Here is a 25094-nt window from a genome sequence, read left to right on the forward strand (position 1 = left end):
TCTTCAGCATTATGGCAGCGGTGTGGCAGTAATTCTATTCGTTACTTGTGTTTTTTACTGCACGTCCATCAACATTGTCCTCAAGTCCATGGCCTGTCATTATGACAGGGTGGAACATTATTTGTATTCTGTATGTTTCTGGCTAAGTTAGCCTTGACTATAAAGGCACTGATGATGGTTTCTTATAGTAATGGTTTGTTTGCCACTGTGGAGAGTGAGATAGAAGTTAGAGGCATGTCAATATGTTTGTTGCTGTTCCTCGTAGTGTATCAGAGACAAAGTAGAGATTGAATTGATTTCATCGTGGTTGACAAACCAAAATATGTCACTGGTCCAATGGACCAGCATATAGAAAAAACTTCTGGTCCTTTTGGATCTCCACTAGACTCAATCCTGCTGACCAAAAAGGGTTTTAAAAGGGATCACTCCTTGGTGCAATTAGAATGAAAAAACAGTCAAGGAGGTAACCTTTGTACCACACAGGGTTGTTAAGGTTGCTGGTGATGCTTAGAGTTCAAAGTCAATCTGTCGCTGATTTCAAAACTCCTCCAAACTTAAATTACTTTGTTTGTTCCTTAAATACCACTAGACCACTGGACCAGCATTTATATAAGTTTGCTGGTCCTTAAGAAAATATGCTAGACTCGGACCAGTGGACCAGTGGACCAGCGTTAGTGTTGAACACTGTTTCAACTACATTGCTCTTGTTCTTCTATTAAGGATAACTCCTTTTTGAATCAAGGTATTAACACCTTGTTCTACAAGTTTACAACAGCTGGCCTAAATAATATTTCTTCTCAGTTGGAGGCATTAAGTAAAGGGTGGCCGCTGTGTGGAGTTTAGCAAACCCTTTGTGCACGCAGACTGATTGGTCAAGACATCAATAAACGATAGCTTTAATGTCAAATTAGACATGCTTTCAAATGGGAGAATTTACAGTTTGCTGTTCAGTGTTGTGTTCCTCCAATGTACCCCAAGCTGAGGATCGTATTAGGGCTGGGTACTGAGTAGGACCTGGGTATACCCACAGGTCTACCCGGACCCGTGGTTAGTCATGTGATATATTGTTTAATGACAAAAAGTATCTAGAACTCTATGGTTACACTACAAGTCACTAATGTTCGCATTTCTTTCTGACTATGCACCCATTCCTCCTGATTTTTCATATGATTGAATAAAGATATAACTTAATTCAACTTCAGTGTATGAATGACCAGATTGTTTAATACATGTATCTAAATACATTTTGCCAAGGCTATGTTATAAATGTTCCCAATCGGACATTTTGAGACATCTCCTGAGACCTACAGTGGGTACCCAGGTAGGGTCGGGTAATAGGGGGGTGGGTACCCTGGTAGTGAATTTGGACTCCCAGCCCTAGGTCGTATGTTTCTTCTTGGCAAGTCATCACTGACCCTGTGCTTGATGGCTTCATGGAAGTGGTTAATGTCTGTGATGTACTCCACTTCAGGATTTTCTCCCACATTCAGCTTATTCTCAATGACAACTTAAATACTATTCAAGCTGATTCTCAATGATAACTAAAAGACTATTCAAGCTGGTTCTCAACGATGACTAAAATACTATTCAAGCTGATTTTCAATGATGACTAAAATACTATTCAAGCTGATTCTCAATGACGACTAAAAAAACTATTCAAGCTAACTCTCAACGGAAACTAAAATATCATTCAAGGAGCCTTTATGATAATTTGTCAATTTGTCAGAGTTGCCAGGATTGCCATACAGCTGCCCATACAAAGTTAATGATTACAGAAAATAACAGAATTATCTACCATCTTGAAGTCGGTATCACATGCTGTTCAGTGTCTCCGAATAAAAGCTCTTGTAGGCCAAACTACAATGAAGTAGGCAGTAACCTAATCATGTAAACAGCCTGCTTATTGGCTGATAGGCAGGACACAGAGACAGGTGATGTAGGCTTAGTATCAGGCATGCCTACTTCATATGACCCACGAGAGCCACTTAATGAGACTACCAATGTATTATCTCCCTTGACTTGACAATTTCTTCAGCTCAGCACACTCATGAACAAAATTATTTTAGCAGCCTGTTGGCCACGTCTTTAGATAATGAAAGAGGTTGTTATTAGCCATCTCATGTGCCGTCATGAATATGATTTTGAACTCTTTTGGTTTCTTTGATATTAATTTTGTGACAGTGGGTTTTATATTTAAACATTCTTCTTGTGTTATTTCCTTTACAATCAAGGAAATTGTTCATAAAGGATGTTTTCTTCAGATGCATGTCCGGCTAGCATCAACCTTATTTTGCTCACTGATATCTTTTTGTTCAAAACAAATTGACGTAAAAATTAATAAAAAGTCTTTCTTTGCCGTTATGTCAGTTCATTTCAAAACAAATTGATGTAAAAATTAATAAAAAGTCTTTCTTTGCTGTTATGTCAGTTCATTTCAAAACAAATTGATGTAAAAATTAATAAAAAGTCTTTCTTTGCCGTTATGTCAGTTCATTTCAAAACAAATTGATGTAAAAATTAATAAAAAGTCTTTCTTTGCCGTTATGTCAGTTCATTTCAAAACAAATTGATGTAAAAATTAACAAAAAGTCTTTCTTTGCTGTTATGTCAGTTCAGTGTTTCACATCTGACAACCAAAACAAATTGACAAACAAATCTTTTGACTTTGATAAATTTCCTTTTAGATTATTTTTTTTTTTTAATGAAATAGAGATCAATATTATTCTAATTCCTTTGACAAACAAATTAATAAAAATAATTGTCTAATATATATAAATAGCAATTCTTAATAGGAGCATGCAGAAGTCATCTTTAAAAATTAGAATAAGATTAAAATATCAAAAGTAAAATAAGTTTGATAAGTAACTAAGCCAGTGTACAAAGATTTTCTACCAAGAATCAGAGAAACCATGCATAACTGTGTATATGACGATATTTCCAATCACAGATTCTGGCCAACTGGAAAAAAATAAATATTAAAAACTTAAATTAACAGATCAGTCCTTTAAGTTGTGTTTACTGCAACTAATTGAATATTTACACATAAAGACATTAAGGACTTGTGTTTTGTGTCTCCTTAAAAAGCTCTGGCACAGTGTTAGAAGTAACTTCCAAACAGCTACCCTTACATCCCAGCAACAATCCAACCTGTCGCTAATGGGCAGCTTAAAGCTTTATTATCATACCGAGCCCTACATTAAACATTCAGTTGTCTGCCATATGCTCGTTTTTTAGTCCCAAACTCAATAATTCAAAATATTTGCAAACACATATTTCCTTTTGAGGTGTGTGTTTCCTGTTGGTTGCAGTGGAACCTTGATATTGGTTTCAGCATGATCGAAAAGGAATTTCCATAGATATCGGTGTTGTGTGTTAAAGGTGCAAGACAGTGTTTAAATTTTAGATGTTTTTTAGTGCTATTTGATAGGACAAATCAAAGTAAACTCAGTGTATTTTATCCATCCCTGTGTGAAGCTATTGGGTACTTTATTACACAAAGGATTCCCAATGCAGTTCTTAAAATTGATTTCAAAACATTAGGCAAGGCAAATACAACCAGTAGCTAGTCTATACAAAAGTCTGCTTTGCACTCTTATGTGTTCAAAACTTGCAATTAATATGTGTCAGTGAGATTGGTGTGTTTAACATAGATTATATAGCTTTTCTGATTTTCAAGTACTTGAGTAAATAGGGTATATTTCTGTATCAAATATGCAAAAAACAAAAAGAGCTTAGAAAATGCTACCAATCTCATCTTGCATCTTTAAGTCCATATAATGACTCCACATTGTCATAGTGTGGACACAGCATCATAAATATGCCATGAAGCTTTAGTTGTGCAAACATCATGGTCTTGTCCTGGTGTAATAAATCATGGGTTATCATGGGCAGAGTGGTTGTAAGCCTAATTTATAGTGCTGTCCATTCTGGAGTCGGCGATGGTGCCACACAGGTCATGCTTTAACATATGGTATTCCTTTTACACCTCTCGTATTCATTCTGAAAATTGATTATAAAAAAATCCCAAACTTGTTTTTTAAAAACCGTTTCCAAGATATGGTTGTCAAGGAGATAATGGCAACTGTCTTCTTCTTTTAAATTTTAAGATTGAGCTCAATTTCATTTGATGTCATAGACTGAAGAGGTAGTTATCAGATTTTGTGTGATGGTTTTACAGATGAGTAGACATATGATTCTGAAGCTGTTTAAGTATATGTACCCTAGGTTATTGGATTAGTTCATGTTTAGGTCTTTTTGATTCAGATCAGATTCTTGGATCATAGTAAATAGTTATTTTGTGTGTGCAGAGTTATCTCCCCTAAGGGAGGAGTTTCGATCCAGATCCAGATGCTTGGTTTGTCAGCTCCATATCCTTGGCCATGTGTCACTCATTATGGGCGTTTTGAGGTTCCTGGTGGGGTATATTGTTTAGCATAAAACAGCTGAAAAATAATTATATTAAATTTAAGATGAGTCAACTTTTTGTTCTAAAACATTAGCGTAAAATGTCTATTGGTGTGTTTTTTAATGATTAAGCAAAAAAAAATATTGACTATCGACTAAAAGGCAAAACTTTACTGACAACTGTTTTTTGTTTGTTTGTTGTTTAACGCTGCACTCAGCAATATTCCAGCTATATGAGGGCAGTCTGTTAATAATCGAGTCTGGACCAGACAATTCAGTGATTGACATCATGAGCATAGATCCACGCAATTGGGATCGATGACATGCATCAACCAAGTCAGCGAGCCTGACCACCCGATCCTGTTAGCCGCCTTTTACGACAAGCATAGTCACCTTTTATGGCAAGCATGGGTTGCTGAAGACCTATTCTACCCCAGAATCTTCACGGATCTACTGACTACTGTCTTGTTACCTCATCAATTAGGACCCTCTGTCCTCCTACATTAAGGCAACAAGCCCCGATATTACTGAAATACCATTCCTATGGCATTCAACTCACTCAGTTTATGCTTCAGCTATGGAAACCAATCTGTTTGTTACTTACATAGCAATGTTGGAACATGCCTCATAACCTATAAAATCACATTATTATCCCTTCTTCAATGTAAAATAACAGCACATGACACTTCCCAAAATTGTCAAGGAATTTTCACAATTCTCACCATTAACCTGTATTGTATGTTTGTGACCCTTTGCGGATTTTCTTCAAACCCCACCTTCATATAAATGACTGCTCCCTGATGCATGTGCAAATCATGTAGTTCATTGCTTCCTCAGCATACCTTTAAGATAGGCTTCATCCTACAAGAAGCTGCATGCCCATAGGGTTCATAAGCTTCTATATTATGCCCATTATATGCATACCGTCTTCAAATAGGCCTCGTTGGCAATCTTTGTTATTTTTATTAGTAATTGCCCTGCTTTCAGCTTAATGTACTGTCCTGTATCATAGTTCCTTGTCTCAAAACAGACTACTATCTCTTGTGCTCATATGCCTCATTAGTGCTATTAGATTTGCTTATATGCACTTGGATATCAGGGATAATATTAAGGTATTGGTTTTTGAATTGTTGTTTTTTATTTATGGTTGTTAAAGTTATATTTTAATTGGATATGGATAACACTGCAATGATGATTATCAAAAGAGGAATCAAATACTATTCAGATACCTGTTTAAAGAAAAATGTTTTTAATTGCCTACTGATTAGGGCCCTGTTCCACAAAGTGACCGTAGTGCTAAGATCATCATAACTGCCATACTTTAATATACACGTATGATCGTCATAGCATTAAGATCATCATATCAACCATACTTTAACATAGACTTATGATCGTCATAGCATTAAGATCATCATATCTACCATACTTTAACATACACTTATGATCATCATAGCATTAAGATCATCGTATCTCCCATACTTAAACATAGACTTATGATTGTCAGAGCATTAAGATCATCGTAACTCCCATACTTTAACATAGACTTATGATCGTCATAGCATTGGGATACGATGACAAGCATCAACCAAGTCAGCAAGCCGGACCACCCGATCCTGTTAGCCACCTCTTACGACAAACATAGTCGCCTTTAATTGCAAGCATGGGTTGCTGAAGACCTATTCTACCCTGGATCTTCATGGGTCAGTTTCTTATGAAAAAGACAGTGGTAATATCAATATTGATTAAATTAGCAATCTGAGAAGGTGAAGTGCTATATCAGCAGGAAGGTGAGTATGTAAAGTGTGTTCTCAGGAAGGAAGGAGATATCAGAGTGCACTCTGTTAAAATGAAACAAGGAAAGACATATCCTGAGTAGAACTTTGCTTAAAATTACATTCCACAGGGCAATCAATGTCAAAACGACAAAAATCAATTTGGGAAAACTTAAAAAACAAAATACAAGACATTAAAAGAGAAAATTCTCAATCAAATTCTTGATTCTCTGAAGGCAAAGTAAAGGTTTGGACAGAAAGAAAAAGAAAATTGGACAAGAAAAATAATTCCATAAAACAAAACAAATTGTTCAAAGCTAATGAAAAACAATTTACAGGCATCTTAATGCAACCAATGGCATTGATGAGAAAAGATTCACCATGGATTCCAGTGAAAGGATTTGGAAACAGTTGTGGTCTATACCTGGCAACTGTAACCTCGAGGAACCATGGGTAGTGGGTTACGATGATATGGTACACGAAAAATAAGGTCGCCATTGTTGTGTTTCATAACACCCGATTACCTGAAAAATGTAATTAAAAAGGCCAAAACTAATACGGCGCCAGGGACTGATGGTATTCCAAACTGGTTTTGGAAACTGTTCCCATATGTCCAAACACCATTACTTCACTGTTTTAGTTTTCTTGTGGATACAGGGGATGTTCCGCCCTGGTTGTGCAAAGGTCAGATAATACTTCTCCTAAAGAAAGGTGATTTGACTCATTCCCCAAACTCTATTGTCTGAATACATTTCAAAATATTTACATGGAGTTTTATGGATCTTGTGTCATCTTACTGTGCTTCCAATGACAATTTTAACATTGAGCAGGAAAGAGCCAGAAAGGGATGTTGGGGTTGTAATGACCAATTGCTTGTTCAGAAAATGATCCTTGAAGAGGCCAAAACTTACCACCATAGCCTCTCAATGTGTTGGATAGATTACAGAAAAGCTTATGATTCTGTACCTCACAAATGGATTTTGAAGTCACTGGAATGTATTGACATCCCCGAGCAACTACTTGTTTTATTCAAGTCTTTAATGAAGTGCAGGTCAACTCAACTTGAGATGTATTCACAAGGGCAGGTGGTGACTTCTGAACCCATTTCTATTAGAAGAGGAATATTTCAGGGTGACTCTTTGTGCCCTTTGCTTTTTCTGTTTGTCACTAAATCCTTTAAGCTTTTTGCCTAGCGAAGAGGAAGGTTATCATCTGTTACAAATGTAGACTTAAGAAAATCTGGAGTTCATAGCTGTACGCTAGCTTGCAAGAAAGTTAAAGCCACAAATACTTATGCTGTACCTGTCCTTTCTTATTCTTTTGGTGTTGTTGATTGGATGAAACAAGAAATTCAGGGTATTGACACCCTCATACAAAGAATCATGTCAGACAATAGATCCCACCACCCTCGCTCTTCCCTCGATCACTTATATTTACCAATCATTATTGGAGGGTGTGGTTTGATTAACGTTGGGGCTCTTCATGACAGAATTGTATTGTTCACTTTTGCACTCATTTATTTGTCTGATGATCCTCTTGTGAAGCATGTTAAGACACATTTTTATCTGGGACATAATGTCAGTGTCAGTGTTGATGGTTCTGTGTGTCTGGATCATACAGAAATGAGTGTCAAGAAAGCGAAGTGCCATATCAAATCAGCCCAGACTCAGACATAGTTTTTCAAGGAGAGGCTATCTCAACGACCACTGCATCGAGTTTATGTGCTGTGTGTTGAGAAGATCAGCAATCCAGCAGAGTCCTTTGCTTGGAGGAAGTCGGCGGTCCTGAAAAGTGAAACAGTCACTTCCCACTTGAAACTGTCAATATGTGATTTTGCATCAAAATGTAAAAGAGGGCATCATGGAAAATTATAAATACAAAATTCTGTGGAATACATCCTCAGACCTATCCAACAAACCTGATCTTGTTGTTTATATTAATCCAATGAAATCTTTTACATCATTGAATTTTCTGTCCCTTTTGACACTAATGTGATTGACAAGATTGAGGAAAAACATGGCAAATATGTGGACCTCGCTTTCTAAATGTCACGCTTGCATCCCAAGTATTGAGTTGTCCGACTCCCCATTGTTCTCGGTGCCTTAGTTATGGTACCTCCCAATCTGTTGACTGACATTGGGAGAGTACAACAACAATAATTTCATTTATAAAGGACTGAATTCCACTCACAAGTGAATGCGCATGACACTACATTGATATTACAATGAATGTGTTTGCACTTGAATTTCATTCTCAGCTCTTTTAGGAGTACACAACCCAAGCTGCCTGTGAGTTAACAGTCGCATTCCAATCTCAACCTTCCATGAACCCATTTACTACTGAGTGAACAGAGGCATATGACCACAGAGTTGTGAGTGCTGCTGACCTGTGAGGATCCGGTTGAGAATAAGTCTCCAGCAACCAATGCTTGCTGTAAGAGGCAACTAACGGGATTGGGAGGTCAGCCTCGCTTACATGGTTGATGCAAGTCATTGTATTCCAATTGCGCATATCGATGCTCATGATGTCAATCACTGTATTGTCTGGTCCAGTCTCAATTATTTACAAACTGCCATCATATAGCTAGAATATTGTTGAGTGCAATGTTAAACAAACAAACAAACAAACAAAATATGTGCTTACAAATCACCAATGGTAGTGCATAGAAATGAATGAGGGAGGGTGTAGTGACCGATTAAACATTAGAATTGTCAAGCAAATATTTAAGAATGTGTGTGTAGAAGAAAGATATGTTTATCAGGACATACAAAATTAAAATCTCGTTTGAGGAATATTCTTGGTGAATATGCTAAAAGGACAAAATGCAAACATACAAAAAATAAACTCAAACTGACAATGCCGTGTTCTTTGTCATCGGGAACTTAATCTGAAAAAAAGATGGCTCTTAAAGACTAATGATCCATGGCCTTGTCAACTACTGACCTGATGACATTTGTAGTTCATTGTTTAAACTCAGCTAGATGTATAATTGTGTAAAACTGTAAACAGAAAGATCCCCAAGGACACAAATTCCCATTTTCTTGCACAATGATGGCAGAGCGATTCATCATAGTAATTGTCTTGGGACAAATGGCCCACTTGTAAAGGATTTGCTTGGGTGTGTAACAAAAACAGAGGCACTTTGCGTCCATGATGAGTGTGTTTATTGAGGAGCTGGCTGTTCAGACTGACATGGCTGGCTTGATGTCCCTCCTGACCTTCAACACACCAACACTGCTGAAGACTTTAATGTGGAAATAATATTTAAGCATTTTCAACAGATGCTTTATTCAATAAATTCAATTTAAAGTCAATATTTCTGGTTGATATTTATGATTTTTGTTGACCATGGTAGTCATTTTAGACATTGACCATTGTAGTGGTTTTAGACATTGACCATGGTAGTCATTTTAGACTGACCATAGTAGGTGTTTTAGACATTGACCATGGTAGGCATTTTAGACATTGACCATGGTAGGCATTTTAGACATTGACCATGATAGGTGTTTTAGACATTGACCATGGTAGTCATTTTAGACATTGACCATGGTAGTGGTTTCAGACACTGACCATGGTAGGTGTTTTAGACATTGACCATGGTAGTCATTTTAGGCATTGACCATGGTAGGCATTTTAGACATTGACCATGGTAGTCATTTTAGACATTGACCATGGTAGATGTTTTAGACATTGACCATGGAAGTGGTTTTAGACATTGCATGACAATGGTAGTTGTTTCATTATTTGGTTTGTTTGTTTGTTGTTTATTGCTGCATGGAACAATATTCCAGCTATATGATGGTCTGTAAATAAGTCTGACCAGACAATTTAGTGATTGACATCATAAGCATCAGTCTGTGCAGTTGGGATGAGATGCCATGCATCATCCAAGGCAGAGAGCATGACCCCCTGATCACATCCTACCTGAATCTTCAAGGGGATCATCATTTGGCCGTTATTAAGGGGATAAACGGTGTTAATTGATGCTATTCATTCTTTAAATGTGAACATCACATGTTATGTACGTCCAGGACACTCCCCTTGTTTGTAAGGCTAGATTAGTTTAGTAAAGTGTGTTTCTGAAAATTATCACAAAATGACTGGGAGGCTGGAGATAAAAACAACAACATCTGAGTCCTGCATCACTTTTGGCTTCATCGACCCTCACCCACCTGCCTGTGTGACCAACCAACCAACCAAACAACCAACAACCGACCAACCAACCAACCAACCAACCAACCTAATGATCCTTAGTGACTTGGTTGATAGCGTATCCTAATACCCCGACAACGTTGTTCACAATATCAATCACTGGATTATGTGGTCCAAATTTGATTATGTATAGGCAGCCATCATATAACTGGTATATTGCTGAATGTGCGTTAAGCAACAAACAAACAAACATTCTAACAGTCCCTGTTTATTTTTACATATGTAAAGAAAAAAACCATGACTAAAATAAATGATTCATGTGATACTGCCCAGGAGACCTTGAGATAACCACTGACAGCAAACACATCAACATGCCAAAACAGTAATGATGTGATGTCTCAAAAAATTATGTTTGGATTGGAAGCGTTTGTGATATTAACTGAAAGAACGGATGGATTCATCACCAGAAGATTTCCCACAGGAAATAATATCAATTTCCCTTCACTGGAATAAATTACAGATATCGTATTCGATGTAATAAGCGCCTGGGGTGCTCTCAAAATTAGAAATAGGGGGCTCTTATTAGAATATAACTCCGGTGAGAAAAAAAGTTGAAAGAGTTGAAAGATTGTAATGCTGACAGTCCGGAATGATACAAAAGAAAAGTATTTGCATATCATATATGACAGATATATCATCCAGAATTTAATTGCCCATAATTAAGGGTGAATATAAGACATAAGTGCGTATTTGATAATACACAAATAAATAAGTCTTGTGTACATTGATCAATTGGAAGGGGTGCTATTAAAAATGGGGATTGTTCACTAGCCAATATATTAGCAAATATTGCCGTGGGTGCTTATTATGTCGAATACGGTATGTTTAATTGTAAAAGCATTTGATTTGGTTGGATAATTCCCAGCCAACCATAGTTTAATGATAAAGACAGCATAGATTGGTTTCACTTTCTATATTCCAGCAAATTCCAGCTGTGGTCAATTGCAAGCATCAAGGTTGGCAGGAATACAGATTTCTTGGTCTCATCTATTTATGACGGAAATGTTAGAAATGGAAAGATTCACTCTGGAGATTGCTTTGCAACAGGACAAATTCAACTAAAGAAGATTTAATTTCTCCATTAGGCCAAACCAGTTATTTTTCTTGTTTTTCAGATTTGTTTATGAGTGGCACTACAGTACAAGACTAAAAAGTTTGATCAGATTGTATTTTAGATTGATATGCTAAAAATAGAAGTTAAACAGTGTTAAAATAAATAAATGTATTTTTTCTTTGCTTCCGCAAACTTTAGGGCAGATTTGCCTGGTAAGAGGAACAAGTATTGTTAAGTGAGTGAGTGAGCATGGTTTTATGCTGCTTTTAGCAATATTCCAGCTAATATCACGGCGGGGAACACCAGAAATGGGCTTCACACATTGTACCCATGTCGGGAATCGAACACGGGTCTTCGGCATGACAAGCAAACGCTTTAGCCACTAGGCTACCCGACCGCCCCAGTATTGTTAAGACCTAAATGGTACATTATCTTTGTGTATTTCCATAATCGATTCTACATATCCATGACTTAACGCAGTAACACTGCAATGCCCAAACTCACATCAGGATAGGTAATGTATAGCCCAGGAATTTATGAATCCCCAAACAGTGTTCCCTCGCTTCAACGCTACCTTTGGAGTCCAAATAATGGATGAGTGTTATAGATGATCAGCGGTTTAACGAAGGTCGAATCGTAGGTGGTAGATGACCAACAAAACAGTATACATGCTCTGCCTACCTAACACGACGTTGCGCGTTTCAGAGTTTAAAAAAAGATTACATTAGAAGTTGCTTATGATTGATAGTGTAAAAAAATATTTATCACATTTTCAAAAAACAACATATCACTGCAGCGAATTCAGGTGAATAACAGGTATAACAAACTTGGTCAATAAAAGTATGAAATTTGATATAAAACATCACCAGACATGATGTAGCTATAAATGTATGATAACGGAGGACGTAGAATGTTCCTTCATATAAGCAAGGTTCTGGAAGCTTGCAGGATTATATCAATAGACAACTTCAGAGCTACTTTGATGAAATACCCAATGAAATAAAGGGCCCCTGATGGGTCATAGTTCAAACTGCAGCTGACATATCTGGGATAGCATCCCCTATTTGTTATGACTCTTGGTGTGGGATTGAAGGAAGTCTGGTTGATGGGTCGAGCTCTGGAGATGTCCTAGAAGGGGGCACTATGGAGTGCAAGCCATTGATGTTTATCTGTGGTGTGATAGAAGTTTGGGTGATTTATTAGAGGTCAAGCACTCCCTGGTCTTTCAATGAGCCTCTCGATGATGTTCAGACTCTGATGTTGGACTGGGGACTTTAGACGGTGGATCACCATGATTAAAGAAAATGTTGAAATCAATTTGGATTTTGAATGATATTCAGTTATTTTATGAATGATTTTTTATGTAAGCGTGTTTTGTTTTAGGTTGTTTTGGCAGTATTCCAGGAAACCGTGATAGTATGCTAGCAGGTTTATAACAGCAAACAACTGGCTGAGTGTGAATTCATTTGGGCATGATGTCACACTGATAGTCGAGATGGATACTGCTGAGTGTGGCATTAAACAACAAACACACAAATAAACAAACAAACAAAATATAAAAAAATCCCCCAAACCCCAAAATACTGACAGACAGCCATGTCCGAAGACCTATACTTACCCAGTTGACCCATTTGTCAACTCTGTAAATCATTTGGGGAATGGGAGGCCCAGTGGTTTAAGGCTTTCCTCCCACCTTAAGCTGACAAGGTGTGTTTTGACTGAAATGTGGCATTACTCAAAACACACTTTCAAAACCACACTGCGGGGATTCGGGATAGTATAGCTCCCAGTATTATTGTCTTTAAAGTTGACTAAAGTAGATCTTGTGTTCAGGCTTGTTGGACGATTGTGTGTCATGTTCCCTGCTTGTGTGGGATGTTGCTCATGATATCAACCACCTGTTCAATTGACTCAGTTACATGCTGCTGTGATATAGCTCTGATATTTCTGACTCATAAGACAAGAAAACCACCAATCTGATCCATGTTGAATAGATGAGATGCTTCAAACAAATTCTGGCTGAATATCTGCAGAATTGAAAAGGTATTCTACAGCCTAAAGATGGCATCAAACCTACATACAAGTGACAAAGTCTTGGCTGAAATATCTACAGAATTGTGAAAGTATTCTACAGCCTAAAGATGGCATCAAACCTACATACAAGTAACAAAGTCTTGGCTGAAATATCTACAGAATTGTGAAAGTATTCTACCGCCTAAAGATGGCATCAACCCTATATACAAGCTTATTTTCAAAGCTACCTCTAGGTAGTGTTCATTGGGTAGAGAGTAACACAGTCCTTGTTCAGAGAAGATACAAATTAGCATTGCTTGCCATGCTGTTGTCTTCAAAGACGAGCAGGAGATGACAAATTAAACTCTAGATATACTTCCTAATTGTCAGTCCCTGAGCGCAACCTTTATTGCTGACTTGATCACGACCAATTTCCAGCCAATTAATGCAATACAAACTAACTATCGTAAAATTGGAGCAGAATTTCCTTTGAAACAGGTTTCACCTTGATTGTTTGTTATTTAAGCTGTTTGTTTTTCCCATTGGTTATTATGGATTGTGTTTTAATCAAGCTACGACAAATTGGTGATGAGGAGTTTGACAAGTGAAACTTTGTAGACGTGAAAAGAAAGAACATAATTTCCTCAAAGTCTATTGAAGAGATGTTAAAACAATTGAGGTGTTGAAAGTTTTGTTGGTTTCCATCTTACTTGTATTCATGAGCTACGTAATGGCCGAAGTATGTACTGGGTGGCGTGGGATTATTTGTGTGGGATTTCATCTAATAAAGATTCTGTTTTCCTCTTTCAGTTCTGACTTTTACACTGTAACTGGATCATCATTTTGTCTGTCAACCTTTAACTGTAAATGCCAAACACTGATGGCATTCATTGGTGAAAGCCGAGAAATATGTGGTGTCATCATCTCATTGTTGTAGCACAACAAACAGTAATCAAATACACAACATTGTTGGAACATGAGGCTGTAGGATGGGAGTTGTAGAATTGGTTTGTATGATGGCGGTTATGGGATATGGCTTGTGGGTTGTAGGGTGTGGATTGTAGGATGTGGGTTGTAAGATGTGGCTTGTGGGATGTTGGTTGTGGGATGTGGGTTGTAGGATGTGGGTTGTAGGATGTGGGTTGTAGGATGTGAGTTGTCAGATGTGGGTTGTAGGATGTGGGTTGTTGGTTGTAAGATGTGGGTTGTCAGATGTGGGTTGTAGGATGTGGGTTGTTGGTTGTCAGATGTGGGTTGTAGAATGTGGGTTGTAGGATATGGGTTGTCGGTTGTAAGATGTGGGCTGAAGTATAATGATTGTAGATTGTAATTTGTAGGATGTGGATTATAGATTGTAGGTTGATAGTTGTGGTTGTAGGATGTATACAAATTTAAAACCCTAAAAAGTTGATATAAAAGCTCTTCTTCTTTATTGATTCACACTTAATTAATCTAGTTGTTGATGGAATGTACTCTCTACCCTTATCAAATCTACAATGGCATTTTTTCCCCAGGGCCCGTTTAAATCTGGCCAGGTCTTATTTCCATATAGCGATGTAAGTGCTATGTTCAAGTCAATGTATTGGAGCAACCATCTTTGCGTCAAGTTAGCTCTGGCAAAAGGGGCCAAGAGGCCATTTCCACATAACGATCTTAGTGCTAAAATGATCATAACTCCATTCCAATAGACGAAGCACTAGGATCGCTTTGTGGAATCGGCCACTTGTCAAGGTCTTCATGGTAGTCCCAATCAGCATCTCTAGTTCTGCCTCCGATGTATGTAGGGCTATGTCCTGTTCTTTCTCTGCAGCTCAGGCCTCAACATCTTCCAGGAACATGAAGCATCTCCAGAGCTCACTTCATCGTTTTTGTTACTATCAGAAAATGAACGGTCATGTTGGTCTTTTCAGGACTTCATGGCAACATATCCAGGAGAAGTGTTGGTGGATGAGAATAAGATCAGCGAGACCCTGACACAAGTCCGGCAGGAGCTCGAGGCCATGCTGAAGGACAAGGAAAAGGGTGTGGAGGTAGGTTCATCATCAGATCCTGTCTGTACCTGTAAGACAGGAGCTGGAGATTAGCTGAAGGCCGAGAAGGGTGGGTATCAGTTGTTACAGGAATGTTTGTGTGTAGAAGAAGGGACTATTTTGCAGAATTTCTGCAGGTATGTTAGCATGCAATCAAAAGTCATTGTCTTGCTTTAACAATGTTATTTACACCCTGTGCTTAGAGACCATGTTTCTAAATGGCAAGGGTTGGTTCATCTATGTGCATGTTATTGACATGAATATGTCTACACTAACTGTTTAGAGGAAATCGTGATATCATCTCTTCTGTGGTACTCCAAACCAAAAATGCCTTTGAAATCAAAAAGACTTGTTGGAAAAGCAGCATTGACAAGGACATGTAGGAGAAGGGAGAAACATGGACTGGACAAGGGAGAGACATGTAGGACAAGGGAGAGACATGTAGGAGAAGGGAGAGACATGTAGGACAAGGGAGAGACATGTAGGAGAAGGGAGAGACATGGACTGGACAAGGGAGAGACATGGACAGGACAAGGGAGAGCCATGTAGGACAAGGGAGAGACATGGACAGGACAAGGGAGAGACATGGACAGGACAAGGGAGAGACATGTAGGACAAGGGAGAGACATGGACAGGACAAGGGAGAGACATGGACAGGACAAGGGAGAGACATGTAGGACAAGGGAGAGACATGGACAGGACAAGGGAGAGACATGGACAGGACAAGGGAGAGACATGTAGGACAAGGGAGAGACATGGACAGGACAAGGGAGAGACATGTAGGAGAAGGGAGAGACAGGGACTGGACAAGGGAGAGCCATGTAGGACAAGGGAGAGACATGGACAGGACAAGGGAGAGACATGGACAGGACAAGGGAGAGACATGTAGGACAAGGGAGAGACATGGACAGGACAAGGGAGAGACATGGACAGGACAAGGGAGAGACATGTAGGACAAGGGAGAGACATGGACTGGACAAGGGAGAGACATGGACAGGACAAGGGAGAGCCATGTAGGACAAGGGAGAGACATGGACTGGACAAGGGAGAGCCATGTAGGACAAGGGAGAGACATGTAGGGCAAGGGAGAGACATGTAGGACAAGGGAGAGACATGTAGGGCGAGGGAGAGACAGGGACTGGACAAGGGAGAGCCATGTAGGACAAGGGAGAGACATGTAGGGCGAGGGACAGACAGGGACTGGACAAGGGAGAGCCATGTAGGACAAGGGAGAGACATGTAGGATAAGGGAGAGACATGGAGAGGACAAGGGAGAGACATGAACAGGACAAGGGAGAGACATGGGCAGGACAAGGGAGAGACATGGACAGGGCAAGGGAGAGACATGGACAGGACAAGGGAGAGACAAGGACAGGGCAAGGGAGAGACATGGACAGGACAAGGGAGAGACAAGGACAGGGCAAGGGAGAGACATGGACAGGGCAAGGGAGAGAACATGGACAGGGCAAGGGAGAGACATGGACAGGACAAGGGAGACACATGGACAGGGCAAGGGAGAGACATGGACAGGGCAAGGGAGAGACATGGACAGGACAAGGGAGAGACATGGACAGGGCAAGGGAGAGACATGGACAGGGCAAGGAAGAGACATTGACAGGACAAGGGAGAGACATGGACAGGACAAGGGAGAGACTTTGAATGGACATGTAGGACAAGGGAGAGATGTTGTTAGGTGGTACTTGTTGTTTCCCTGTCTGGCACTCGGTATTATGAGGCTACCACAGGAACTGGTCAGCTCAGAGTCAGTATTCTGTGTCTGAGTGGGGTATTCTTGTTAAACTGGTTTCTCAGTGGGCTAGTACTATAAAACAAACATTATTTTGGACTATAAGCCCTGTACATCACCATAGAAGATAAGTGCAATAATCTTGAACGTGACATTAAGCCCCGTTTTAACTCACCCCACTTCATTTGGTTTGAAATGTCTCCTTACAATGCTACATGGTGGGTGTACTGCGAAGTATCCTATTGCTGCAGATAGAGTATCATTAATATATATACAGCGCTGCCTGCAGCAGAGAGCAGGTGGCCTGGCAGAAAGTCAAACACTTGAGCATGACTCCTCAATCCATGCGAATGTGTTCAAGGACATAAGTGGGGCATAAATGTCAGCCTTATCTGAAACTGCCTAGCGCTGTTGTACAGCTAGTCCCATTTATTCTGAACTTCACGGGTTGATCACAACGATATGGTTTTCAAAAGCATGTATTCATATGTACATATACATTAAACATATCTTTTGCCAAGAGTGACAGGGTTTATGTGGTCTTTGTTGAAAGAACATTAATAAAACCTATTTTTGTTATTTAAAATGTCTTGCCGGAGGTAGTTTGACTGATAGTAGTATATGAGGATGAACTTTTCCTTGATCCATTCCCCATGTGCAGACAAACATTCCTTACAAGATCCCCACCTACAAAGTATCTATTCTGGCATCTGAACATAATCTTCTCTTAAGACTTATAGAAAAACAGTTTTGAAGGCTAGAGAGATTGTGTAGGTGGAGGTGCTATTTTCTTACAACCATTATCTAGTAAACATGTTTACAGGAAATATGTATATGTTTAATACCCTGGACAAAAGACATTCAATTTTAACATTAATATATCATCTTTTCATGTCATTGATCCTTAAGACTAGGTTTCTATTTCTGATAGCCATTTATTGAAAAACTATTTTTTTTAAGATGGTTCATTTTTTGTACTTAAAACAAATATGATCAATGATGTTCATTCTCTGCTATCAAGGGACCGTGGTCTAGTGGTAGAACGTCCGCCCGGAGAGCGGAAGATCTTGGGTCATACCAAAAGACCTTAAAGATGGTACTTGTTGTTACCCTGTCTGGCGCTCGGCAATTAAGGGGCTAAAACAAGGACTGGTTGGCTCAGAGTCAGTATACTGTGTCTGAGTGGGATATTCATGTTAAACTGCAGAATGGTATCTTAGTGTAAAATTGGCATTAGACTGGACGAATACAAGCAGACACACACACACACACTCACACACACACACACACACACACACACACACACACACACACACACACACACACACACACACACACACACACACACACACACACACAGAGGAATGAGTCTTGATTAAATAGACATGATCAAAATTTAACAACAGGTTTTTCAATTTTGAATTACGTATACTGGTCAGCTTGGAGTCAGTATACTGTGTCTGAGTCGTGTATTCATGTTAAACCGCAGCATGGTATCTCAATGGGCTAGCACTATAAATCGTCATTAGTCCGGACTAGTCCAAGCAGCCACACACACACTCTTGCATGCACATCGCTATATAAGTGTAATAATCTTGAACGTGACATTGAACCCCATTTCACCTCATCTCACCTCTGCTATCGAGTGTATTATATCTCTATTGTATTATGATAAATAATCTGCATCCATTTTCTACCGTAGCTTAATTACTCTTGGAAATCACCTTCACCTTCTCCCTTATCGCTTACTTTGGGGGCACGGGTGGTCCAGCCGCCTAAGGCATCACAATTTGTTGTGCAGAGTTGAGTCCCTTGGACACGCCAAAAACCAATGACTGTAGGTTCGATTCCAGGTTCGCCCTGATTATGTTTCTAGGTTTGTCAGGACCATACCCGTGCTTGTGGGTTTCACCGAAGTGGTAAACGTCTGACACTTACTTCACTTCGGGCTTTCCTCCCACATTAAGCTGACACCGTGATATAACTGGAATACTGTTCAAAGCTGCGTTAATTCAAACTCGCTCACTCACTATCTCTGGTTAATGAGTGTCATGTGATTTGACAGCTATTTTTAGCCTTGACATTCAAGCTGGGCTCCAAACAAAGCTGTAGTGCTGACAGTGACCATGATGTTTGTCAGGACAGAATGAAAATAATAACAGTCCTGGTAATTGTGGAAGAATGATTTTCAGAGAGCAATATTTTCAGTTTACAAGTACAAATTCTTCCTAAAAATATAACCCCATTTTTTCAAATGTTCACCAAATTAGATTTCCTTTCCAGCTATTATTAACATATCGTGCCATGATGTATAAAATACAGTACTCTCCAACAACTGATTAGACATCCTCGTGTGTGTCAAGACCTCCAACTGGGGCTGTGAATATGTAGTATTATCTGGTCAGAGTCTGCGTAAATGTTTACGAGGAGCGTAAGGATTCCTGCTGGTTGTCGTGACAAGATATGCTATTTTCGGGACAACTTATCATTTTTTGTCAAACGTGGGAGGTAATTGAGAGGTTTTGATGTTTGTGTTCAGGGTTACCCCAATTTTCCCTGATCTTTGTGAGGAGAAACGTGTCACAGCCATTCTTATACTTACTTGATGGTATTTATATATAGAACACATTTGTAAGTGCCTGTTCAAGATTAGAGGTTTGCATTTCTATATTCCAAGCCTCTATTGATTAGTGTGTCAATCTATCTGAAACTATTTCTTTTCTGGAGCATAATTCCAAATTCTTCAATCATCTTTGCACACATATCAGCCAGTGATAAAGTGTTGTCTTTGTAACCTGAGGATTTTATATTAAATGTTTTCCAGGAATTTTGATTGAATGGTGAACTTTCTGATTGGTTTGTTTGTACATATATATATACTTGCTTTTTCTTAAATTCTGTTAAATTCCATGTTCCATGTAAATTCATTATGCTTCCCTATGTGCATATTGATGTTTGTCTTGTAAACAGTTTTCAGACCAGTAGGTTTCTTCATCAGGTGGCTCAATGGTCTAAGGCATCCCAATTTCTTGGGACAGTCACATCCCTTTGATGTATCAGGATCTGCTAGGCATGGATCTAAACTTTTACCTTTGATTTCTGTCTGCGTGAGTGCTCATGGGTTTCACCAAAGTGGTAAACGTCTGAGGCCTGCATCACTTTGGGCTTTCCTCCCACATTAAGCTGAAACGCAGCGATATAACTGGAATACTGTTAAACCCAACTCACTCACTCACTCACTCACTGTCTGCGCAATCACCATGCTAATGGGACACACAGCAGTTATCAACAGCAGCAGCCTATTTTGGGCCTTCCTCACCTATTAGGCTGCCAAGATGTTTCATAACTGAATCAATGTTCAAAGTGGAGTGTAGCACACTTCTTGGATGCTATGGACCTTCCTTCATTGAATCCAGAAACTGAGAAGCAAAAGAAACTATACAGTAGAACACAGATTTAACAGACATGGATAGAGCGAACAAACGGATACAACGAACTGTTACAAAATCCCTGATTTATCTCCTATATATTATCATATAAAATTTACCTACATAACGAACTCTCTACAGCTAACCAACATATATAGCGAACTGATATCTGATCACCGACAAGCCCAAATACCACTAATTAGTGACGTGTATAGCGAACTGAGGAATCTCACTTAGTGTCAAGTGTCACCGACATTTAGCTGTATGCAATCAGCGGCAAATCAACACAATCGCAGCGAATCAACATCTTGGAACACAATATTTGAATATATTATTCTGATAAAATAATAATTTCAGATATAATTTTTTCCAACCATAGCATCAAAATGTTTTGCAGTTGTATCATTGGGTACTTTTTAACTGAATCTCCGGTAGATGTGAGAAGAAACGTGTATAAACGTGTATTTGTACAGTGTTTTGTTTAAGCCAAGATGGCGGACATTTTCGAGCGAAAACATACATAACGAACAACGTATATGACAAACTGATTTCTCCGGACTCGTGTAGTTGATTGAATCATATCTTTCAATTTCAATTGAAAACATTTAATGTTTAAAATATCATATCCCAAAAATGAACTAAGTCAGCACTCAAAGAATACTTCCACATAGTTTCATATTTGCAAAAAAATAATTTGATTTAAAACTTTTAAAACTTTTAATATTTTTTTTTTGCATAATACAGAACTGCTGATGGGACATTTTATCTTGAAAATCAATAAATTTGCTTTTTTTGTACAACATTAAAAACAGGACAGGGGTCATTTGGTTATAAACACTAGTTTACTAGGACTGCCTATATAGTCGAGTGGTAGAGCGTCTTCCTGGAGAGAGGAAGGTCAGGGGTTCGATACTCCGCCATGCCTTTCCAAAAGACATTAAAAGATGGTGCTTGTTGTTACCCTGTCTGGCGCTTGGCATTAAGGGGCTAAAACAACGACTTGTCGCCTCAGAGTCAGTATACTGTGTCTGAGTAGGGTATTCATGTTAACCTGCGGCATGGTATCTCAGTATAAAATTGGCATTATACTTGACAAGCAGACAGATGAACAAAACATTAAACCCCATTTCACCTCACCACACCAACATTGAACCAATTCATTTTTACACACAATCACCAAGCCACAGATTACCTTTTACAAACTGTTGCAGGAATGAGTCATGATTAAATAGACATAATCAAAATTTAACAACAGGTTTTTCAATTTTCAATTGCATAAAAAACAAACTTGGTAAGGCTCCCTTCACACAGAAGCTAGTTATCATTCTTACCACACTGTTTACACTACCTAGACAATGGTTAGTCACATGATATATTGTTCAATTGTCTTTCTGACTATGCCTACATTCTTCCGACTTTTATATATTTGACTAAAGATAAAGCTTGTTTGGGACTCATTTTCACTTTTCAAATAGATATCAAATAATACATCTGAGAACTGTGAAGATCCGGGGTAGAATAGGTCTTCAGCAACCCATGCTTGCCGTAAAAGGTGACTATGCTTGCCATTAGAGGCGACTAACGGGATCGGGTGGTCAGGCTCACTGACTTGGTTGATGCATGTCATTGTATCCCAATTGCGTGGATCGATGCTCATGATATCAATCACTGGAATGTCTGGTACAGACTCGATTATTTACAGACCACCGTCATATAACTGGATTATTGCTGAGTGGAGTGCTAAACAACAAACAAATAAACAAACAAATAATACATATGATTTGAAATCTGGCACCATCTCAACCAGGGACTGTTAATGTCAAATTTTCTTTAGTCATGATATAGCTGAAATATTGCCGATGTGACGTTAAACTTTAACTCACTCACTCACTCAACCAGGGACTGGAACGTGTAACTCGTGTACTCCGTACGGTGGGTCCTGAGTAGGACCGGGTACCCACAGGACTATCCGGACCCGTGGTTAGTCACGTGATATATTTTTTATTGACAATAACAATAAAACTCCATGGTTACACTACAAGTCACTTATGTTCACGTTCCCTTCAGACTATCCATGCATTCCTTTTGACATTTATGTTTGAGTAAAGATAAAGCTTAAGTCAACTTCAGTGTATTCATGATCAGATTGTTTTGTACATATCTAAATAGTTTTTGCCAGGGCTCCAATAAAAAATAGGACATTTTCTTGCCCACTCTTGAGACCTACAGAGGGTACACAACTATGGTCGGCTAATTGTGGGAGGTAAGTTTGGACTTGTCCCAGGCCATATCTCACACATCAAGGTGATCTAAAGCATTTATTGCAACTACACAAATATTTAAGTGAGCTACAGAGCCATTTGAGCCTGTTTCTATTTCTGTCTGAGGCAGGACCACAGAGAATTACAAAACAAGAGAATTAGTAAATCACTTTTTCAGAAGGACAAATAAAAAGTCCAAATGTCATTGCATTCTTCAAATAAATGGTTATCAATTACAATGCTTTGTTATAAATGCGTGTAGCTTTATTTGCATGACCTAGCCCTTAGCACATGTGGTACATAGCTTCTCGGTGTCAGTTGATTCATGACAGATCGGATGACAACCATATTGTGTTTAATAACCATCACACTGTCTGGATGCTGGGCTACCCTCGTCCTGATTCAGCAATGTGATATGTTACCATGCAACAATGGCATAATGCTTCCTGTTTTAGACTCTGACATTCTCAGATTGCCTGATTTCCATGCAGTTGGACTTCCTGTTGGGTTCAAATAAAGATCCTGTTGCCATACCTGACGGAACAAAGATGGTCATGATGGCACTTTCATTTGGCTGACTGCTTGGTTTTGAAACGATGCTGCCGTCATCAAATTTAGTATCTTTTGATAATAGGGAAAAGGATTCTAAGGAAGCATAGTTTGTGGTAATAATGTTTTTCAAGAAAGCATTCTCCAGTTGACCAGAAACGTTTATAAGAAATTTGATTTGATTTGATTTGATTGCTGAACTTGGGCTCAGATCGCAGAGTAACATCCCTTGGGCACATCAGGAACCTATGATCATGGGTTTGAATCCTGGTTTGCGCCGATTATGTTTCTAGGTTTGTCAGCACCATACCAATGCTCGTGGGTTTCACCAAAGTGGTAATGTCTGAGACCTGCATCATTTCAAGCTTTCCTCCCACATTAGGCTGACACACCATACTATAAATGGAATACTGTTCAAAGTAGCGTTAAACCCAATTCACTCACTTATTGTTGAAGTACGGACAATGGTGCCATATTGTATAATGCTTTCTGACTGGCATTATTTTGTCAATAACAGTTGTGGAATGTAATTAGAAACAATGGTTACATAAACCTTATATACAATCTAAAAGCCCATTTGAACAGTGAAACCCAACTTGTGTTTTTCAAGGAATTGTCTGGTTAACAAATTTCTGGATATGTGAATGACTTAGTAAACCTACCAGAGTTATCTCCCCTACCCAACTACAACATTTCCTATAATATTTCATTGTGGTTTGCTTTCCTGGGTGCCTTTGTACAAAACAACCTTAGCGCTAAGACTGTCGCAAGTCTGTGTAAAGGTATGGGAGTTCGATCACCTTAGCGCTAAGATCACTTTGTACAACGGCACTCTGGACAGTTGGTTGTGTTTCTCAGTTGAAGAACACATGTGCCTGTCAAAGGCAAACAGCCAATCATAGAAGAGGTTGGAGGTCATCCAGCCTTCGTGTTGCTTCGATGGTCACAGGGCATACACTTCTTTTTATTTGCAGGTCACTTGGTGACCTTAGTTTAAAATGCCTAATAGATGTTTATTGCCTAATTAAAATCAGATTAATAGACAATCTAGCATTCCAAACGCCATCTTAATCCACCATGATCAGTGCTACTTGTCCTTTTGAGGTTGGCTGTCATGTGATGATGTCCAAACAATATTGTCTTTCATTGGTGCTGTCCGGTAAAGGGAGCACAAAGATGTGAAATTGCATCACTAGTGAGTGAAATACAGTTAGCAGAAAAACAACAATTTAGACGGTATCTCAAATTCCATAACATTTGTACTGACCAAGTTTCTTAAACACCCATTTGTTTAGAAGAATTTGCTGAAAAGGTACAGAGTAATTTTTTCTGTGCATAATATTCTAAATTTCCTTTTTTCCAAAATACTGAATTTGCTAGAGGGGGTTGCGCATTATACTTAGGTGTGCACTATACTCTAGAAAATACGGTACACGGATTTCCAGATAATCGAAACATCTTATTTAGTAAGTATTTCATAAAAGTCTTTGAAAGGCATTAAGAAATGATACACATAAGGAAGAAAATTTATGTATGTCAACTTCTTTATTATGACTAACACAATGTTTCGGAGTATATACTTACTCCTTCATCGGGTGAATAAATGCTATGAGGCAGCAAACAT

General features: G+C 38.8%; 1 protein-coding gene across 1 annotated transcript in view; it reads left to right on the forward strand.

The window, feature by feature from the left end:
• LOC139446420 (voltage-dependent calcium channel subunit alpha-2/delta-3-like) overlaps window positions 1-25094 on the forward strand; it is a 312880-nt gene that overhangs the window by 227301 nt on the left and 60485 nt on the right. The window contains exon 3 of the mRNA XM_071227746.1: window positions 15366-15485. Within this exon, the coding sequence (XP_071083847.1) occupies window positions 15366-15485 (120 nt within the window). The remainder of the gene's footprint in view (window positions 1-15365; window positions 15486-25094) is intronic.

This window comes from Haliotis cracherodii, unplaced genomic scaffold (genome assembly GCF_022045235.1).
Source record: "Haliotis cracherodii isolate W230 unplaced genomic scaffold, xgHalCrac1.p SCAF_6, whole genome shotgun sequence".
Lineage (NCBI taxonomy): Eukaryota > Metazoa > Mollusca > Gastropoda > Lepetellida > Haliotidae > Haliotis > Haliotis cracherodii.